The 18559-nt window shown below is 45.7% G+C and overlaps 1 protein-coding gene across 4 annotated transcripts in view; it reads right to left on the bottom strand.

Moving 5' to 3' along the window:
• The window catches only part of LOC118399008 (focal adhesion kinase 1-like), a 269083-nt gene that overhangs the window by 188707 nt on the left and 61817 nt on the right, over nucleotides 1-18559 (bottom strand). For 2 of the 4 annotated variants that reach the window (XM_052472724.1, XM_052472723.1), the window contains exon 2: nucleotides 5985-6011. The exons of 1 other annotated variant lie outside the window; for it this stretch is intronic. Coding sequence is in view for 1 of the 3 variants with exons in the window: in XM_052472723.1 (XP_052328683.1) it covers nucleotides 5985-6011 (27 nt within the window). In the remaining 2 variants the exon portion in view is untranslated. Of the gene's footprint in view, nucleotides 1-5984; nucleotides 6012-7947; nucleotides 8060-18559 lie in introns of those variants that run through there. One more of the 4 variants, XM_052472726.1, reaches the window with a different exon arrangement.

Genomic DNA, 18559 nt, shown 5'->3' with positions numbered 1-18559 from the left:
TGGACTGCTGCATCTGCTGGTCCTGGATGCATCTACAAAGGTATTCACATGGACTGCTGGTCTCTATAGGTATTCATGGTTCATCTACAATAGGTATTCACAGGACTGCTGCATCTACAATAGGTATTCACGGGACTGCTGCATCTACAAAAGGTTCCACGTGTGCTGCATCTAAAAGATTCAGATGTGCATCTACAATAGGTATTCACGTGGCTGCATCTAACTGCTGCCATGGTATTCACGTGGACTGCTGCATCTACAATAGGTATTCATGTGGACTGCTGCCTCTAAGGCAATGGTATCCACTGCTGCATCTACAAGACAGTATTCAGATGTACTGCTGCATCTAAGGCCAGGTATTCACGTGGACTGCTGCATCTACAACAGGTATTCATGTGGACTGCTGCCTCTAAGGCCATGGTTCCATGGGACTTACTAAATAGGTATTCATGATGGACTGCTGCATCTACAGTAGGTATTCACGTGTTCTGCTGCATCTACAATAGGTATTCATGTGGACTCTAAAATAGGTATTCAAAATCTAGGTATTCATGTGGACTGCTGCATCTACTGTTTCACGGGACTGCTGCATCTACATGGTATTCATGTGGACTGCTGCATCTACAATAGGTATTCTACTGCTGCATCTACAGGTATTCAGATGCTGCATCTGTATTCACGTGGCTGCATCTACAATAGGTATTCACATGGACTGGTTCCATAGGTTGCATCTACAGACAGACTGATGCATCTACAATAGGGTTTCTACAATAGGACTGCTGCATCTACAATAGGTATTCATGTGGACTGCTGCATCTACAATAGGTATTCATGTGGTATTCATGCCCATCGGAGCAGGGGAATCGAGGGGGGACAGAGCCCCCAGAAACAGCCGTGTCAGACACACAAAGCGGGCTATGACTGCACCCCATGGAGAGGGAGAGGTGCTCCTCCGTTTCAGCTATTCAGAGGGTCACATCCGGCCCCCTGTTGCCAAACACAAAGCCTCTCACTATCCCCTCCTCCTTGATTCCTATTCCCATAGCAGGAGCCCAGGCTGGGACATGTGTTACCAATCCACACAGACAACAGATTGGAAGCACTGGGTGAGAAGTAGGCATTTGCAACCATGCACACACAGACAAACACACACACACACAGACGCAGAAAAACACATGGCCGTATGGTTCAGTGGAGCATGCCGTCATCAGCTGAATATGTCTCGTCTGCTGGTCCTGGATGCTAAGACAGACAGATGTACTGTTAGGGTCTCTAAGGCCATGGTTCCACGGTTACTAAGACAGACAGATGTACTGTTAGGGTCTCTAAGGCCATGGTTCCACGGTTACTAAGACAGACAGATGTACTGTTAGGGTCTCTAAGGCCATGGTTCCACGGTTACTAAGACAGACAGATGTACTGTTAGGGTTTCTAAGGCCATGGTTCCACGGTTACTAAGACAGACAGATGTACTGTTAGGGTCTCTAAGGCCATGGTTCCACGGTTACTAAGACAGACAGATGTACTGTTAGGGTCTCTAAGGCCATGGTTCTACGGTTACTAAGTCAACTCAAATGATGTGGATTAGAATGACAAATGACTTGTATAACTAGGGAGGAAAAACTGTCAACAACAACAGAATACGGGCACGCACACACAAATAAGCAGCATGTGTATCTGGTCTGTAAAAGTCTTTATTGTCATTGAAAAGCTATGAGTGGGACACTAACTAACAGACTGAGTCTGAATCCAGGACAATCATCATGTTTCAGTGTCACTAACTAACAGACTGAGTCTGAATCCAGGACAGATCATCATGTTTCAGTGTCACTAACTAACAGACTGAGTAGTCCACTGTCCACTGTGTGTGTGTGTGTGTGTGTGTGTGTGTGTGTGTGTGTGTGTGTGTGTGTGTGTGTGTGTGTGTGTGTGTGTGTGTGTGTGTGTGTGTGTGTGTGTGTGTGTGTGTGTGGATTAGGCTACGCTGTCACGTGGTTACAGCACAGAGTCATGGAGGTTGAGCGTGGCATTCTTTATTGTTTACAAGCTATTGTAGCTTAGGATTGGGCGGTATCCTCATTTTCATACCGTTCATGTACCATACCGGGGTATACGGTACTACCGGCAGTACACATAAGGGCCGCTATTTCTTTCCAAATGTAAAATAATAAAATTATTATTATTATTATTATTATTGACGCACAAAACTAATTTAGGCAGCAGGGATGTTGACTCTGCTGTAACCAAGAAGCTTGATCTTGCAACCTAGTCACTTAGCGAGCAAATTAGCAAACCACATGCAGGGCTGTAGCCCTGAGGTGAAGATCATTGATTCGGCACATCTTAGATCGGTAATTTATGGTGTTGTACGACCCATGTAACCCAGCCCAGATGAAACATAGAAACAGGGATTATGCAGGACTTCCTTGCCTTTACAATGTAACAAGTCATTTCCATAACAACACCATTAAATTGTTTGAACCTCTAATTAGGATTCCCTTTGTGATGATTCCCTTGGTGATGATTCCCTTGGTGATGATTGCAATTTAGAGGGCTTGCTAAAGAGGGCGTGAGCCATAAACATCAGTGCAGTGACCACCTCATGATTCTAACATCAGGCCTGGGATGAGGAGAGACAGAGGGTTATTTAGTCTAAACATCAGGCCTGGGATGAGGAGAGACAGAGGGTTATTTAGTCTAAACATCAGGCCTGGGATGAGGAGAGACGGAGGGTAATTTAGTCAGAGGGTTATTTAGTCTAAACATCAGGCCTGGGATGAGGAGAGACGGAGGGTAATTTAGTCTAAACATCAGGCCTGGGATGAGGAGAGACAGAGGGTTTTAGTCTAAACATCAGGCCTGGGATGAGGAGAGACAGAGGGTAAAAACATCAGGCCTGGGATGAGGAGAGACAGAGGGTTATTTAGTCTAAACATCAGGCCTGGGATGAGGAGAGACAGAGGGTTATTTAGTCTAAACATCAGGCCTGGGATGAGGGCCTGGGAGAGACAGAGGGGTAATTTAGTCTAAACATCAGGCCTGGGATGAGGAGAGACAGAGGGTTATTTAGTCTAAACATCAGGCCTGGGATGAGGGAGAGACAGAGGGTTATTTAGTCTAAACATCAGGCCTGGGATGAGGAGAGACAGAGGGTTATTTAGTCTAAACATCAGGCCTGGGATGAGGAGAGACAGAGGGTTATTTAGTCTAAACATCAGGCCTGGGATGAGGAGAGACAGAGGGTTATTTAGTCTAAACATCAGGCCTGGGATGAGGAGAGACAGAGGGTTATTTAGTCTAAAGACGGAGGGTAAAGAGAATGCATTCCAAATGGCACCTTTTTCCTACATAGTGCACTACTTTTGACCAGAACCCTAGGGTAGAGGGTCCATGGGTCCAGGTGGACCTGATAAACCCGACAGCGACCCTGATCAGGTTTGGGTCTGAAATTCGAACATGTCCCTTGGGTCCGGGTGGGGTCATGTTTCAGGTCGATGTAACAGCTGATAGACCTGACTGGATCCAAATAGACCCAAACATGGCTCTGCATATCCTATAGCATTTTTATTTTACGCAAATAAAGTTAATTTATTGACTTTATAGAAGGCCTAGCCAACATATAAAAGACATTTGTTAACCAGAAGAGCAACTTGGCTGATAAATTATTGTTTTGGTCTGGTCTAGACCCGAACCTAACGTCTTTGATCTAAGTCCATTTGGGTTCAGCTCTCATTGTTCTTGGGTCGGTTCGGGTGCTGTGGTGAATGAAGTAATTACTCTGCCTTTGATGATCCCCAAAACATCTGCAGCTCTAAATATCAATAGATATCAATAAGCCAAAATGGCTTCTAGATGCTGCAGTTCATTGAGAGGGAATATTTAAGAGTCCAATGCAAACTCTGCAATATAGCTACCAGTTGGTGGGAAATTACGTTTTGAAACTGACTGAAACGGAGAGGCGCTACCTGAAGAAGTCCCACAAGATAGGCAAATTTTCATTTTATGTTGCATATTATTTTGCTACGGTATGTCCCCCTGAATGTAGCCCAGGTGTCTGCATAGCCAAGCGGTAAATATGTTCCCTCTAGTCAGTGAGGTGGGTAGTTAACTGCTGCTCTCTCTCTCTCTCTCTCTCTCTCTGTGTGTGTTGTCATGCATTTCTTTTCATGGAGTTGGCCTACTTCTTCACTCTCCATTATTACTGCAAGTGGTTAAGGAGGGCAGGTGTGTGTGTGTGTGTGTGTGTGTGTATGTGTGTGTAGAGGCAGCAGAGAATTGTCCTTGAGGAGATATTAAGTGTAGAATAACGTGATAAAATATCCAGCTACATAAATTTACATTAAATGTGAGGCCGATATAAAATAATGTCGGATTTATGGTCGTGGCTGAGGATAAGGTCCCCGGTAAGCATATAAATCAAGTTGAAGTCATAAAATAATCAAATCACCATTCACCTCAATGGCTTTAAACACAATTATATCTGGCCAGTGGGAATACAGTTCATCCAAGGCCTCTCCCTCACGGCCTTGAGTTTAAGGAATAGTTCCCTCAAAGCTATCTTTTACTACTTGGTTCATTAGTCCACTGTGAATACACAGTAATCCCCCAAAAACATGCATGTCAGCAGTCAGGCTTTCAAGACAGAGCAGTTTTGAATGAACTACCCCTTGAAGAACAGTCCAGCATCGAGACAAAGTATCACCACTAGTTTGACTAGAATGTCCTTACAGTAAGTCACGCACTGAAAACAATGGAAAATATACCTTGATGCCGCACTCTCTCTCGCTTTACAATCTACTGTACGAATCAAAGGGACTGAGATGATTCAGAGATTGCAGTGAGCTGCAGAGAAAACACATAGCTAACAAAAGTTCAGTATGAGGCAACATGGAGAGAATAGCATTTTGAATAGTGTTTGTGCAACCTAGATGGTAGAGAGTGCAGCGACAGATCTTCACCGACTAGAGGTTCATTAACTCCCTGAAATAGGCCTGTCTTGTCTAATGAATGACTCAAACACACACACACACTGAAATGTAATGTGGGTTTAGTCATTCCGCTGCTGCAAAGTCGTGTTCCCAGTGACCATCATCCAACGGACACAAACACACACCCCTTCAGTCTAATAACCCTTTCCTATATCATCTAAGGAAATATGATTTTTACACTCTGAACACAGACACCCTCGGTGGAGGGGATTCATATCATTATTATTGGAGTGCACTTTGAGGATGAAAGAGAAGCTGACATCCTCTTGGGAGTAGGTGGTTGTGTCCTTCATCTGAGTTGATTCAGGTAAATGATATTCAGGTGACTGATTTATCTAAGAGCCTTCTATTCATCTGAAGAGCACAACTGCCTTCAAGGATAATCTGACAGAAGTGAATAAGAGAACTTCACAGCATATAAGATCTCCTGTAGTTCACAGCATATGAGATCTCCTGTAGTTCACAGCATATGAGATCTCCTGTAGTTCACAGCATATAAGATCTCCTGTAGTTCACAGCATATAAGATCTCCTGTAGTTCACAGCATATAAGATCTCCTGTAGTTCACAGCATATAAGATCTCCTGTAGTTCACAGCATATAAGATCTCCTGTAGTTCACAGCATATAAGATCTCCTGTAGTTCACAGCATATAAGATCTCTTGTAGTTCACAGCATATAAGATCTCTTGTAGTTCACAGTATATAAGATCTCCTGTAGTTCACAGCATATGAGATCTCCTGTAGTTCACAGTATATAAGATCTCTTGTAGTTCACAGCATATGAGATCTCTTGTAGTTCACAGCATATAAGATCTCCTGTAGTTCACAGTATATAAGATCTCTTGTAGTTCACAGCATATAAGATCTCCTGTAGTTCACAGTATATAAGATCTCTTGTAGTTCACAGCATATGAGATCTCTTGTAGTTCACAGCATATAAGATCTCCTGTAGTTCACAGCATATGAGATCTCTTGTAGTTCTGAAGGACACTCACCTGTGTAGTAGGAAATTCTGGAAATATCTGCAAAACAAAGAGACAAAGAGGAAGTGAGTTGGTTTGATCTATCGTTGATCTGTTACTTCAGCACATTGGGCTCAGTGGAGACAAAGAAGCACTGGTTTTACTGGGTCAATGCTAATTCCAGAGGGCAGCCTGGCCCAGAGGATCCAACCCAACCCAGTCCATGGTCACAGAGTGCCCCTAGCTGTCTGGGGGCTGAAGCTCTGTGGCTGTGTCCCAAATGGCAGCCTATTCCCAAGTAGGGCACTACCTTTGACACATAGGGGCCAGGGCTGGCACAAAGGGGAAGCCCTATGATGACACCATAATCTGTCATTGTCACAGTTCACAGTCAACCGGATGGCAGGGTAACATCCAGAAGCCCATTTAAGTCCCCTGGGGTTAGGTTTCAGAGTGCTAAGTGGTATTTGGGCCACAAACAGACAGGATGGACGGATGTGGTTTTAGCCTCTCAGGTTTGGCCACAAACAGACAGGATGGAAGGATGTGGTTTTAGCCTCTCAGGTTTGGCCACAAACAGACAGGATGGATGTGGTTTTAGTCCCTCAAGTTTGTGTACTCCGAGCATGCGCTGACCAACTGACTAGTGTCTTCACTGATATAGTCAACCTCTCGCTGTCGGAGTCTGTAATACCAACATGTTTCAAGCAGACCACCATAGTCCCTGTGCTCAAGAACACTAAAGTAACCTGCCTAAATGACTACCGATTCGTAGCACTCACATCTGTAGCCATGAAATGCTTTGAACGGCTGGTCATGGCTCACATCAACACCATTATCCAAGAAACCCTAGACACACTCCAATTTGCATACCACACCAACAGAGCCACAGATGATTAATTCTCTATTGCACTCCACACTGCCCTTTCCCACCTGGACAAAAGGAACACCTATGTGAGAATGCTACTCATTGCTTACAGCTCAGCGTTCAACACCATAGTGCCCTCAAAGCTCATCAATAAGCTAAGGACCCTGGGACTAAACACCTCCCTCTGCAACTGGATCCTGGACTTCCTGATGGGCCGCCCCCAGGTGGTAAGAATAGGCAACAACACATCTGCCACGCTGATCCTCAACACAGGGGCCCCTCAGGGGTGCGTGCTCAGTAGTCCCCTGCTGTACTCATGACTGCATGAACAGGCAAGATTCCAACACCATCATTAAGTTTGCCGATGACACAACAGTAGGCCTGATCACCGACAACGATGAGACAGCCTATAGGGAGGAGGTCAGAGATCTGGTCAGAGGAGGTCAGAGATCTGGCCATGTGGTACCAGGACAACAACCTCTCCCTCAAAGGAGATGATTTTGGACTACAGGAAAAGGAGGACCGAGCACACCCCCATTCTCATCGACGGGGCTGTAGGTTGAGAGCTTCAGGTTCCTTGGCATCCACATCACCAACAACTAACATGGTCCAAGCACACCAAGACAGTCGTGAAGAGGGCACAACAAAACCTATTCCCTCTCAGGAGACTGAAAATATTTTGTATGGGTCCTCAGGTCCTCAAAAGGTTTTACAGCTGCACCATCGAGAGCATCCTGACGGGTTGCATCACTGCCTGGTATGGCAACTGTTCGGCCTTTGACCGCAAGGCCTATAGAGGGTAGTGTGTGCGGCCCAGTACATCACCCGGGCCAAGCTTCCTGCCATCCAGGCCCAAGTGGTGTCAGAGTAAGGTCCTAAAAATTGTCAAAGAGTCCAGCCACCTTAGTCATAGACTGTTCTCTCTGCTACCGCACGGCAAGCGGTACCGGAGCGCCAAGTCTAGGTCCAAGAGGCTTTTAAACAGCTTCTACCCCGAAGGCATAAGACTCCTGAACAGCTAATCAAATGGCTACCCAGACTATTTGCACCCCCTCCACACTGCTGTTACTTTCTGTTATTATCTATGCATAGTCACTTTAATAACCCTACCTGCATGTACATAATTACCTTGACACTGGTGCCCCCTCACATGGACTCTGTACCGGTACCCTCTGTATGAAGCCTCCACATGGACTCTGTACCGGTACCCTCTGTATGAAGCCTCCACATGGACTCTGTACCGTAATACCCTGTATATAGCCTCCACATTGACTCTGTACCGTAATACCCTGTATATAGCCTCCACATTGACTCTGTACCGTAATACCCTGTATATAGCCTCCACATTGACTCTGTACCGGTACCCCCTGTATATAGCCTCCACATGGACTCTGTACCGGTACCGTGTATAAGCCCCGCTATTGTTATTTACTGATGCTCCTGAATTATTTGTTTTTCTTATCTCTTACTTTTTTAAAGGTATTTTCTGAAAACTGCATTGTTGGTGAAGGGCTTGTTGTATTCCGCATCTGACAACTAGCATTTTATTCGATTTTTGTCACAAACAGACAGGATGGACGGACAGACAGACGGTTGTGGTTTAATCTCCAGGTTTGGAAATCTGACAGACAGGATGGACGGACAGACAGACGGATGTGGTTTTAACCTCTCAGGTTTGGCCATGACAGACAGGATGGAAGGATGTGTTTATAGCCTCCACATTGACAAACAGACAGGATGGAAGGATGTGGTTTTAGCCTCTCAGGTTTGACAAACAGACAGGATGGAAGGATGTGGTTTAGCCTCCACAGGTTTGACCACAAACAGACAGGATGGACCCCGAATGTGTTTTTAACCTTTCAGGTTTGCCACAAACAGACAGGATGGACGGATGTGTTTTAGCCTTATTTGGCCACAAACAGACAGGATGGAAGGATGTTTTTAGCCTCTCAGGTTTGACCAAAACAGACAGGATGGAAGGATGTGGTTTTAGCCTCTCAGGTTTGACCACAAACAGACAGGATGGAAGGATGTGGTTTTAGCCTCTCAGGTTTGGCCACAAACAGACAGGATGGAAGGATGTGGTTTTAGCCTCTCAGGTTTGACCACAAACAGACAGGATGGAAGGATGTGGTTTTAGCCTCTCAGGTTTGGCCACAAACAGACAGGATGGAAGGATGTGGTTTTAGCCTCTCAGGTTTGGCCACAAACAGACAGGATGGAAGGATGTGGTTTTAGCCTCTCAGGTTTGGCCACAAACAGACAGGATGGAAGGATGTGGTTTTAGCCTCTCAGGTTTGACCACAAACAGACAGGATGGAAGGATGTGGTTTTAGCCTCTCAGGTTTGGCCACAAACAGACAGGATGGAAGGATGTGGTTTTAGCCTCTCAGGTTTGGCCACAAACAGACAGGATGGAAGGATGTGGTTTTAACCTCTCAGGTTTGGCCACAAACAGACAGGATGGAAGGATGTGGTTTTAACCTCTCAGGTTTGGCCACAAACAGACAGGATGGAAGGATGTGGTTTTAGCCTCTCAGGTTTGGCCACAAACAGACAGGATGGAAGGATGTGGTTTTAGCCTCTCAGGTTTGGCCACAAACAGACAGGATGGAAGGATGTGGTTTTAGCCTCTCAGGTTTGGCCACAAACAGACAGGATGGAAGGATGTGGTTTTAGCCTCTCAGGTTTGGCCACAAACAGACAGGATGGAAGGATGTGGTTTTAACCTCTCAGGTTTGGCCACAAACAGACAGGATGGACGAATGTGTTTTTAACCTTTCAGGTTTGGCCACAAACAGACAGGATGGACGGATGTGGTTTTAGCCTCTCAGGTTTGGCCACAAACAGACAGGATGGAAGGATGTGGTTTTAGCCTCTCAGGTTTGGCCACAAACAGACAGGATGGAAGGATGTGGTTTTAGCCTCTCAGGTTTGGCCACAAACAGACAGGATGGAAGGATGTGGTTTTAACCTCTCAGGTTTGGCCACAAACAGACAGGATGGAAGGATGTGGTTTTAACCTCTCAGGTTTGGCCACAAACAGACAGGATGGACGAATGTGTTTTTAACCTTTCAGGTTTGGCCACAAACAGACAGGATGGACGAATGTGGTTTTAGCCTCTCAGGTTTGGCCACAAACAGACAGGATGGAAGGATGTGGTTTTAGCCTCTCAGGTTTGGCCACAAACAGACAGGATGGACGAATGTGTTTTTAACCTCTCAGGTTTGGCCACAAACAGACAGGATGGAAGGATGTGGTTTTAGCCTCTCAGGTTTGGCCACAAACAGACAGGATGGAAGGATGTGGTTTTAGCCTCTCAGGTTTGGCCACAAACAGACAGGATGGAAGGATGTGGTTTTAACCTCTCAGGTTTGGCCGCCATAGACAGACAGGATGGAAGGATGTGGTTTTAACCTCTCAGGTTTGGCCATAAACAGACAGGATGGAAGGATGTGGTTTTAGCCTCTCAGGTTTGGCCACAAACAGACAGGATGGAAGGATGTGGTTTTAGCCTCTCAGGTTTGGCCATAGACAGACAGGATGGAAGGATGTGGTTTTAACCTCTCAGGTTTGGCCATAGACAGACAGGATGGAAGGATGTGGTTTTAGCCTCTCAGGTTTGGCCACAAACAGACAGGATGGAAGGATGTGGTTTTAACCTCTCAGGTTTCAGAACAAGGTTAATCAATTGTCAAGAGTACAGGCAGAATACAATGACAATAATGGGTCAAAGGTAAATATCACCCGATCCAAACCTACTAGCTGACAAGGTAAATATCACCTGACCCTAACCTACTAGCTGACAAGGTAAATATCACCCGACCCTAACCTACTAGCTGACAAGGTAAATATCACCCGACCCTAACCTACTAGCTGACAAGGTAAATATCACCTGACCCTAACCTACTAGCTGACAAGGTAAATATCACCCGATCCTAACCTACTAGCTGACAAGGTAAATATCTGCCTTTCTGCCCCTCCATACCTCTCTGATTCAGAGGGTTAAATGTGGAAGACACATTTCAGTTGAAGGCATTCAGTTGTAGAACTGACTAGGTATCCCCCTTTCCCTTTCCTTTCCTCTACTACAATTGCACATGTTTATATCAATACTATCCATTTCCCTATTAGACACACAAATCATATGGAATATCAACACAGTCAATTAAGTTGAAATAAATTTAACCTGACAGGTACAAACTGCAGGTGGGGATGCAGGCTAAGGCAATCAAACTGAAGTAGGGAAATGTGTCTACAAGAATCAATATTGAGGTGAAATCCACTCTGCTTGTAATTAGGTCAAACTCATTTTAGCGCCTCGACTCGAGCATAATCATAATTTGTAATGTGTGTCGATTCCAAAGTGACTATAACCAAACACATACAAAACAGCAATGCTATGGCATTTGAGCAGCACAGGAACACAAACATCCATGACACCACAACTGCTGTGAAGAACGAGAACACACGTTGCCCAGAGAGAGTTGAGTCTCAGCCTTCAGAACACACGTTGCCCAGAGAGAGTTGAGTCTCAGCCTTCAGAACACACGTTGCCCAGAGAGAGTTGAGTCTCAGCCTTCAGAACACATGTTGCCCAGAGTTGAGTCTCAGCCTTCAGAACACACGTTGCCCAGAGAGAGTTGAGTCTCAGCCTTCAGAACACACGTTGCCCAGAGAGAGTTGAGTCTCAGCCTTCAGAACACACGTTGCCCAGAGAGAGTTGAGTCTCAGCCTTCAGAACACACGTTGCCCAGAGAGAGTTGAGTCTCAGCCTTCAGAACACACGTTGCCCAGAGAGAGTTGAGTCTCAGCCTTCAGAACACACGTTGCCCAGAGAGAGTTGAGTCTCAGCCTTCAGAACACATGTTGCCCAGAGTTGAGTCTCAGCCTTCAGAACACATGTTGCCCAGAGTTGAGTCTCAGCCTTCAGAACACACGTTGCACAGAGAGAGTTGAGTCTCAGCTGAATAGTGTGGTCTCAGTAATGATAGGTCAGTGGTAGAACAACGTGATTTAATAGAAGAGTAGAAGTGAGAGAGAGAGAGAGAGAGAGAGAGAGAGAGAGAGAGAGAGAGAGAGAGAGAGAGAGAGAGAGAGAGAGAGAGAGAGAGAGAGACTCAGTGGCCTCTTCAACACCTCTCATTATACCCGGTTTCTTTTTTTTTTTTTTGGGGGCAGGCATCTCTTCCACATCACAGTGGGTCTTGTCCCAAATGGCATCTTATTCCCTAGTATATGTTGCCCTATGGTCCTTGATCAAAAGTAGTGCACTTTGTAGGGAATAGGGTGCCATCTCAACAATACGGCAACAATCAAGACGCTACAGTACCATTTTGAAAAGCATCCCATATCCTCCTTCTGCAGTTGGTTTCATTTCAAGATGGGTCCCATGATACCATCATTTGAACATTATTACATTGACTTGAGATGTGATAGGAGGTGTAGGTCTCTCAGCCTATAACCAGATCAACCGGGGATATATTACTTGTAAGTGTGTCGGTCTATAGGTCGTTGTAATTAGATTTCTGAGGAGCTTGAGGCCCAGAATTAACCATATGCCCTCTCTAAAGAGTATGAACTTATTAAGTTATGAGTGTAGGGTTGGTAAAGAAAATCTAAGTCCCTTAATAATCCATTTATCCAATCGCCAGTGGATTAAATCACCATGTGAAAGGCAGGGTGAGACGTCTGGATTGACTGTCCATCCAGGGTTTAATGGATTAGACTGGCTAACTGGCTGTCTCTGTGCGTCTGTCCATTCGTCCAGTGTCTCTTTAATAGACTAACATCACAAAGGTGCACATGGTCCTTTCTCTGATGCTGGATCACCAACTAGATAGGCCAACAGTAGAGACTAGTGATGCTAGGAGACAGGCTAGCTTTAATAGGACTAATCCCACCTCACTGTGCTAACACTAGCAGTAGAGGTTAGTGATGCTAGGAGACAGGCTAGCTTTAATAGGACTAACCACACCTCACTGTGCTAACACTAGCAGTAGAGGTTAGTGATGCTAGGAGACAGGCTAGCTTTAATAGGACTAACCACACTTCACTGTGCTAACACTAGCAGTAGAGGTTAGTGATGCTAGGAGACAGGCTAGCTTTAATGGGACTAACCACACCTCACTGTGCTAACACTAGCAGTAGAGACTAGTGATGCTAGGAGACAGGCTAGCTTTAATAGGACTAATCCTACCTCACTGTGCTAACACTAGCAGTAGAGGTTAGTGATGCTAGGAGACAGGCTAGCTTTAATAGGACTAACCACACTTCACTGTGCTAACACTAGCAGTAGAGGTTAGTGATGCTAGGAGACAGGCTAGCTTTAATAGGACTAACCACACCTCACTGTGCTAACACTAGCAGTAGAGGCTAGTGATGCTAGGAGACAGGCTAGCTTTAATAGGACTAACCACACCTCACTGTGCTAACACTAGCAGTAGAGGTTAGTGATGCTAGGAGACAGGCTAGCTTTAATAGGACTAATCCTACCTCACTGTGCTAATACTAGCAGTAGAGGCTAGTGATGCTAGGAGACAGGCTATCTTTAATAGGACTAATCCCACCTCACTGTGCTATTTTATTTATTTTTACATTTTATTTAAATTAGTTAAGAACAAATTCGTATTTAAAATTTACAATGACGGCCTACCCCTAACGACGCTATCGTGTTCTGAAAGAAGAATGCTATGTGGGGTTTGGCTTGAGGACAGAGCCTGCCATATATCACCAACAGGCAGTCTGACACACACCCCACAGATTGGGGCATCAATAAACCAGCAATTGTTGCATGGCATCGTGTGAACCAGGGATGTCTCTCACACAAGCTGCAGCTGCTTTCATGTCCACCAAGCATTCATCACAACCCAACAGATCAATCAATCAGCCAGTTGCACAAGCCAGGCATACTACTGCTGTCCCATGGAATTATGACAGACTGGGTCTACATCCCAAATTATACACATCTCTATGTAGTGCACTACTTTAGACCATAACCAACTCTCTATATAGTGAATAGGGTTCCATTTTGACCCAACTCTCTATAAAGTGAATAGGGTTCCATTTTGACCATAACCAACTCTCTATATAGTGAATAGGGTTCCATTTTGACCCAACTCTCTATATAGTGAATAGGGTTCCATTTGGACCATAACCAACTCTCTATATAGTGAATAGGGTTCCATTTGGACCATAACCAACTCTCTATATAGTGAATAGGGTTCCATTTGGACCATAACCAACTCTCTATATAGTGAATAGGGTTCCATTTGGACCATAACCAACTCTCTATATAGTGAATAGGGTTCCATTTTGACCCAACTCTCTATATAGTGAATAGGGTTCCATTTTGACCATAACCAACTCTCTATATAGTGAATAGGGTTCCATTCTGATCATAACCAACACTCTATATAGTCAACAGGGTGCCGTCTCCTGTCAGACTAGCCCTCCAGTGCTCTGCTGGTCTGTTACCAGGCTTTTCAACGGCTGTTTGATGCGTTTGGAGCTTCCAACTGAACTGATGAGGCCATTGGTTCTGATGAGTCTTCTGTCTCTTGCAGCAATTAGAGAGAGAGAGATATTTGAAGAGAGCAGTGATGAGGCTGTAACAGTCTGGGCCTGACCTACAGTAGTGAGGAGGCTGTAACTCTCTGGGCCTGACCTACAGTAGTGAGGAGGCTGTAACTCTCTGGGCCTGACCTACAGTAGTGAGGAGGATGTAACTCTCTGGGACTGACCTACAGTAGTGAGGAGGATGTAACTCTCTGGGACTGACCTACAGTAGTGAGGAGGCTGTAACTCTCTGGGCCTGACCTACAGTAGTGAGGAGGATGTAACTCTCTGGGCCTGACCTACAGTAGTGAGGAGGCTGTAACTCTCTGGGCCTGACCTACAGTAGTGAGGAGGCTGTAACTCTCTGGGCCTGACCTACAAAAGTGAGGAGGCTGTAACTCTCTGGGCCTGACCTACAGTAGTGAGGAGGCTGTAACTCTCTGGGCCTGACCTACAGTAGTGAGGAGGCTGTAACTCTCTGGGCCTGACCTACAGTAGTGAGGAGGCTGTAACTCTCTGGGCCTGACCTACAGTAGTGAGGAGGATGTAACTCTCTGGGACTGACCTACAGTAGTGAGGAGGATGTAACTCTCTGGGACTGACCTACAGTAGTGAGGAGGATGTAACTCTCTGGGACTGACCTACAGTAGTGAGGAGGCTGTAACTCTCTGGGACTGACCTACAGTAGTGAGGAGGGTGTAACTCTCTGGGACTGACCTACAGTAGTGAGGAGGATGTAACTCTCTGGGCCTGACCTACAGTGGTGAGGAGGCTGTAACTCTCTGGGCCTGACCTACAGTAGTGAGGAGGCTGTAACTCTCTGGGCCTGACCTACAGTAGTGAGGAGGCTGTAACTCTCTGGGACTGACCTACAGTAGTGAGGAGGATGTAACTCTCTGGGACTGACCTACAGTAGTGAGGAGGATGTAACTCTCTGGGACTGACTGTATGCACATTCTGTCCTTCCACATGATTTGCCTAATTCTTCACTTTATTAAATAATCTACTTTCAACTGCCAAATCTGGATTAGGATTACAATTAATGATTTCAGGAGAGACCTAAAATAAACAGAGGGAAAGAGAGGACATATTGTACTAAGAGGAATGGGAAACATTCCTGATTCTACTGTAACTGATGAGAAAAACTCTAGGCTTTCAGTAGAGAAGCACAATAAACCATGAAAGAGAGTGAGGATTAAAGTAAAACATTTCTATTCTTCTTCAAGAGACGAGGAACATCTTCCTAGAGTTAACCAACATAATTAAAGAAGAGGTGAGAAGACCGATTCTCCTGAGGAACCGTTCTGGAATGATGTGTTTCACCTGCAGTGGAGAACGGTTAGGAGTTCTGTTCCCAGAGCTTCAGAAAACTGCCTGGTACAAACAAACCAGGGCCACGTAGCCAACACAGGGTCGGCTGGACCTCCACTAGAGTAGAACTACGCTACGCGTGCTAGGGTTCTGCCTCTGTGAGGGTGAAGGATACCATGAAAAACAACACAAAAAAATAGGCCATTCCACAATACCCACAGAGGCAGAAACCCTGTGAGGAATGTGAATTAGAGACTGTTGTGCAAAGGCGCTGTGAGTGGTGTGTTCCAAGACAACCATGACAAAAGCACCGGCACACTTTACGTGTTGCTAACTCAGCCTTCCCATCCGGCCGCGGGCTATGGAGATACTGCAGAGATTTTTTATTTTTATTTTTTTATTTCACCTTTATTTAACCAGGTAGGCTAGTTGAGAACACCTTTATTTAACCAGGTAGGCTAGTTGAGAACAAGTTCTCATTTGCAACTGTGACCTGGCCAAGATAAAGCATAGCAGTGTGAACAGACAACACAGAGTTACACATGGAGTAAACAATTAACAAGTCAATAACACAGTAGAAAAAAAGGGAGTCTATATACTTTTGCGTGTGTGTGTGTTTGCGTGTGTGTGTGTGTGTGTGTGTGTGTGTATATATATATATATGTGTGTGTGTGTTGGAGTTCTACTATCCTTGTGGAGACCAATGGCATCATTGGACGAGTGGAGGACAGAGGAGCCTCTTAAAGAAGAAGTTACAGGTCTGTGAGAGCCAGAAATCTTGCTTGTTTGTAGGTGACCAAATATTATTTTCCACCGTAATTTGCAAATAAATTCATTAAAAATCCTACAATGTGATTTTCTGGATTTTTTTCTCATTTTGTCTGTCATAGTTGAAGTGTAGCTATGATGACAATTACAGGCCTCTCTCATCTTTTTAAGTAGGAGAACTTGCACAATTGGTGGCTGACTAAATACTTTTTGCCCCACTGTATGTACTATGTTTAATAAATGAAATATTGTCTAGGCTACTCAAGAAATTTGACATTACACAAACGTCAACGGAAACGTTTAACGTCAACCGTTAAACTGGATCGCATAGAGCAAAATACTTTAAATACCGGTAGCTTATCCACTTACTGCTGTGAAGTGGGTCCAATTAAATGAGAGATGGGGCGAATGTTAGCCTATCGTAAGTTGCTGTGGGCCTATAGGTTATTTTGTGAGTAGCCTATGAAACCATCACAGTCAGAAAAGGTGAGGAATTTATTCTGCAATGATCATGGAAATTAAATAAATAATCGAAAATAGATTTGAAATTATTTTAGAAGCTAAAATAGCTCTTTGCTCTTCTCACTAACAGCAAATGATTGCATCTTGTTATTATACTTAGCTACCGGTTTTTGTTGTTTGCACTAGGCTGTTATTGCCTTCTTGCTATGTAGCATCATAGGAGTCTGTGGGGCCCACCTCAAGCCCCTCCCAACACCTGCATGTGTGTGTTTGTCTGTGATCGGCCATCTGCCCGCCCGCCCCATCATGTGTGCGTGAGACTAGCAGGTGTTGGAGGTGCTTGAGGTGGGCCCCTAACTTCTGTTTCATCCACAGACCCCTATGATGCTACACACTCCAGTAACACCCCCTGACCTGAGGGGTCACACACACAGGCGGACGGATACTCACATGCACACACACTCAACCGAGCAGCCTCCGCTCTTCTGCAGAAGGCGTCATACGAACCATAGCAGATATACATGCAAGGAAAAACATCACTGACACACACAAACACACAAAAACACACCCACACCCACAAACACACACCCACAAACACACAAAAACACACCCACATCCACACCCACACACAAACACACCCACACCCACACCCACACAAACACACCCACACAAACACACCCACACACACACAAACCCACACAAACACACCCACACAAACACGTCATATAAAAGTAAAGCATGCAACAAGGTCACCGACGTACATGACTGCACCACAGACACAGGCCCAGTAGACATGCATGACTGCACCACAGACACAGGCCCAGTAGACATGCATGACTGCACCACAGACACAGGCCCAGTAGACATGCATGACTGCACCACAGACACAGGCCCAGTAGACGTACATGACTGCACCACAGACACAGGCCCAGTAGACATGCATGACTGCACCACAGACACAGGCCCAGTAGACGTACATGACTGCACCACAGACACAGGCCCAGTAGACGTGCATGACTGCACCACAGACACAGGCCCAGTAGACATGCATGACTGCACCACAGACACAGGCCCAGTAGACATGCATGACTGCACCACAGACACAGGCCCAGTAGACATGCATGACTGCACCACAGACACAGGCCCAGTAGACATGCATGACTGCACCACAGACACAGGCCCAGTAGACGTGCATGACTGCACCACAGACACAGGCCCAGTAGACATGCATGACTGCACCACAGACACAGGCCCAGTAGACGTACATGACTGCACCACAGACACAGGCCCAGTAGACATGCATGACTGCACCACAGACACAGGCCCAGTAGACATGCATGACTGCACCACAGACACAGGCCCAGTAGACATGCATGACTGCACCACAGACACAGGCCCAGTAGACATGCATGACTGCACCACAGACACAGGCCCAGTAGACATGCATGACTGCACCACAGACACAGGCCCAGTAGACGTGCATGACTGCACCACAGACACAGGCCCAGTAGACATGCATGACTGCACCACAGACACAGGCCCAGTAGACATGCATGACTGCACCAGAGACACAGGCCCCGGAAGACGTGCATGACTGCACCACAGACACAGGCCCAGTAGACATGCATGACTGCACCACAG

This window comes from Oncorhynchus keta, chromosome 20 (genome assembly GCF_023373465.1).
Source record: "Oncorhynchus keta strain PuntledgeMale-10-30-2019 chromosome 20, Oket_V2, whole genome shotgun sequence".
NCBI classification, from domain to species: domain Eukaryota; kingdom Metazoa; phylum Chordata; class Actinopteri; order Salmoniformes; family Salmonidae; genus Oncorhynchus; species Oncorhynchus keta.
Note: the sequence above shows the minus strand (reverse complement) of the source record. Positions and strands in the feature narration are given on the sequence as shown.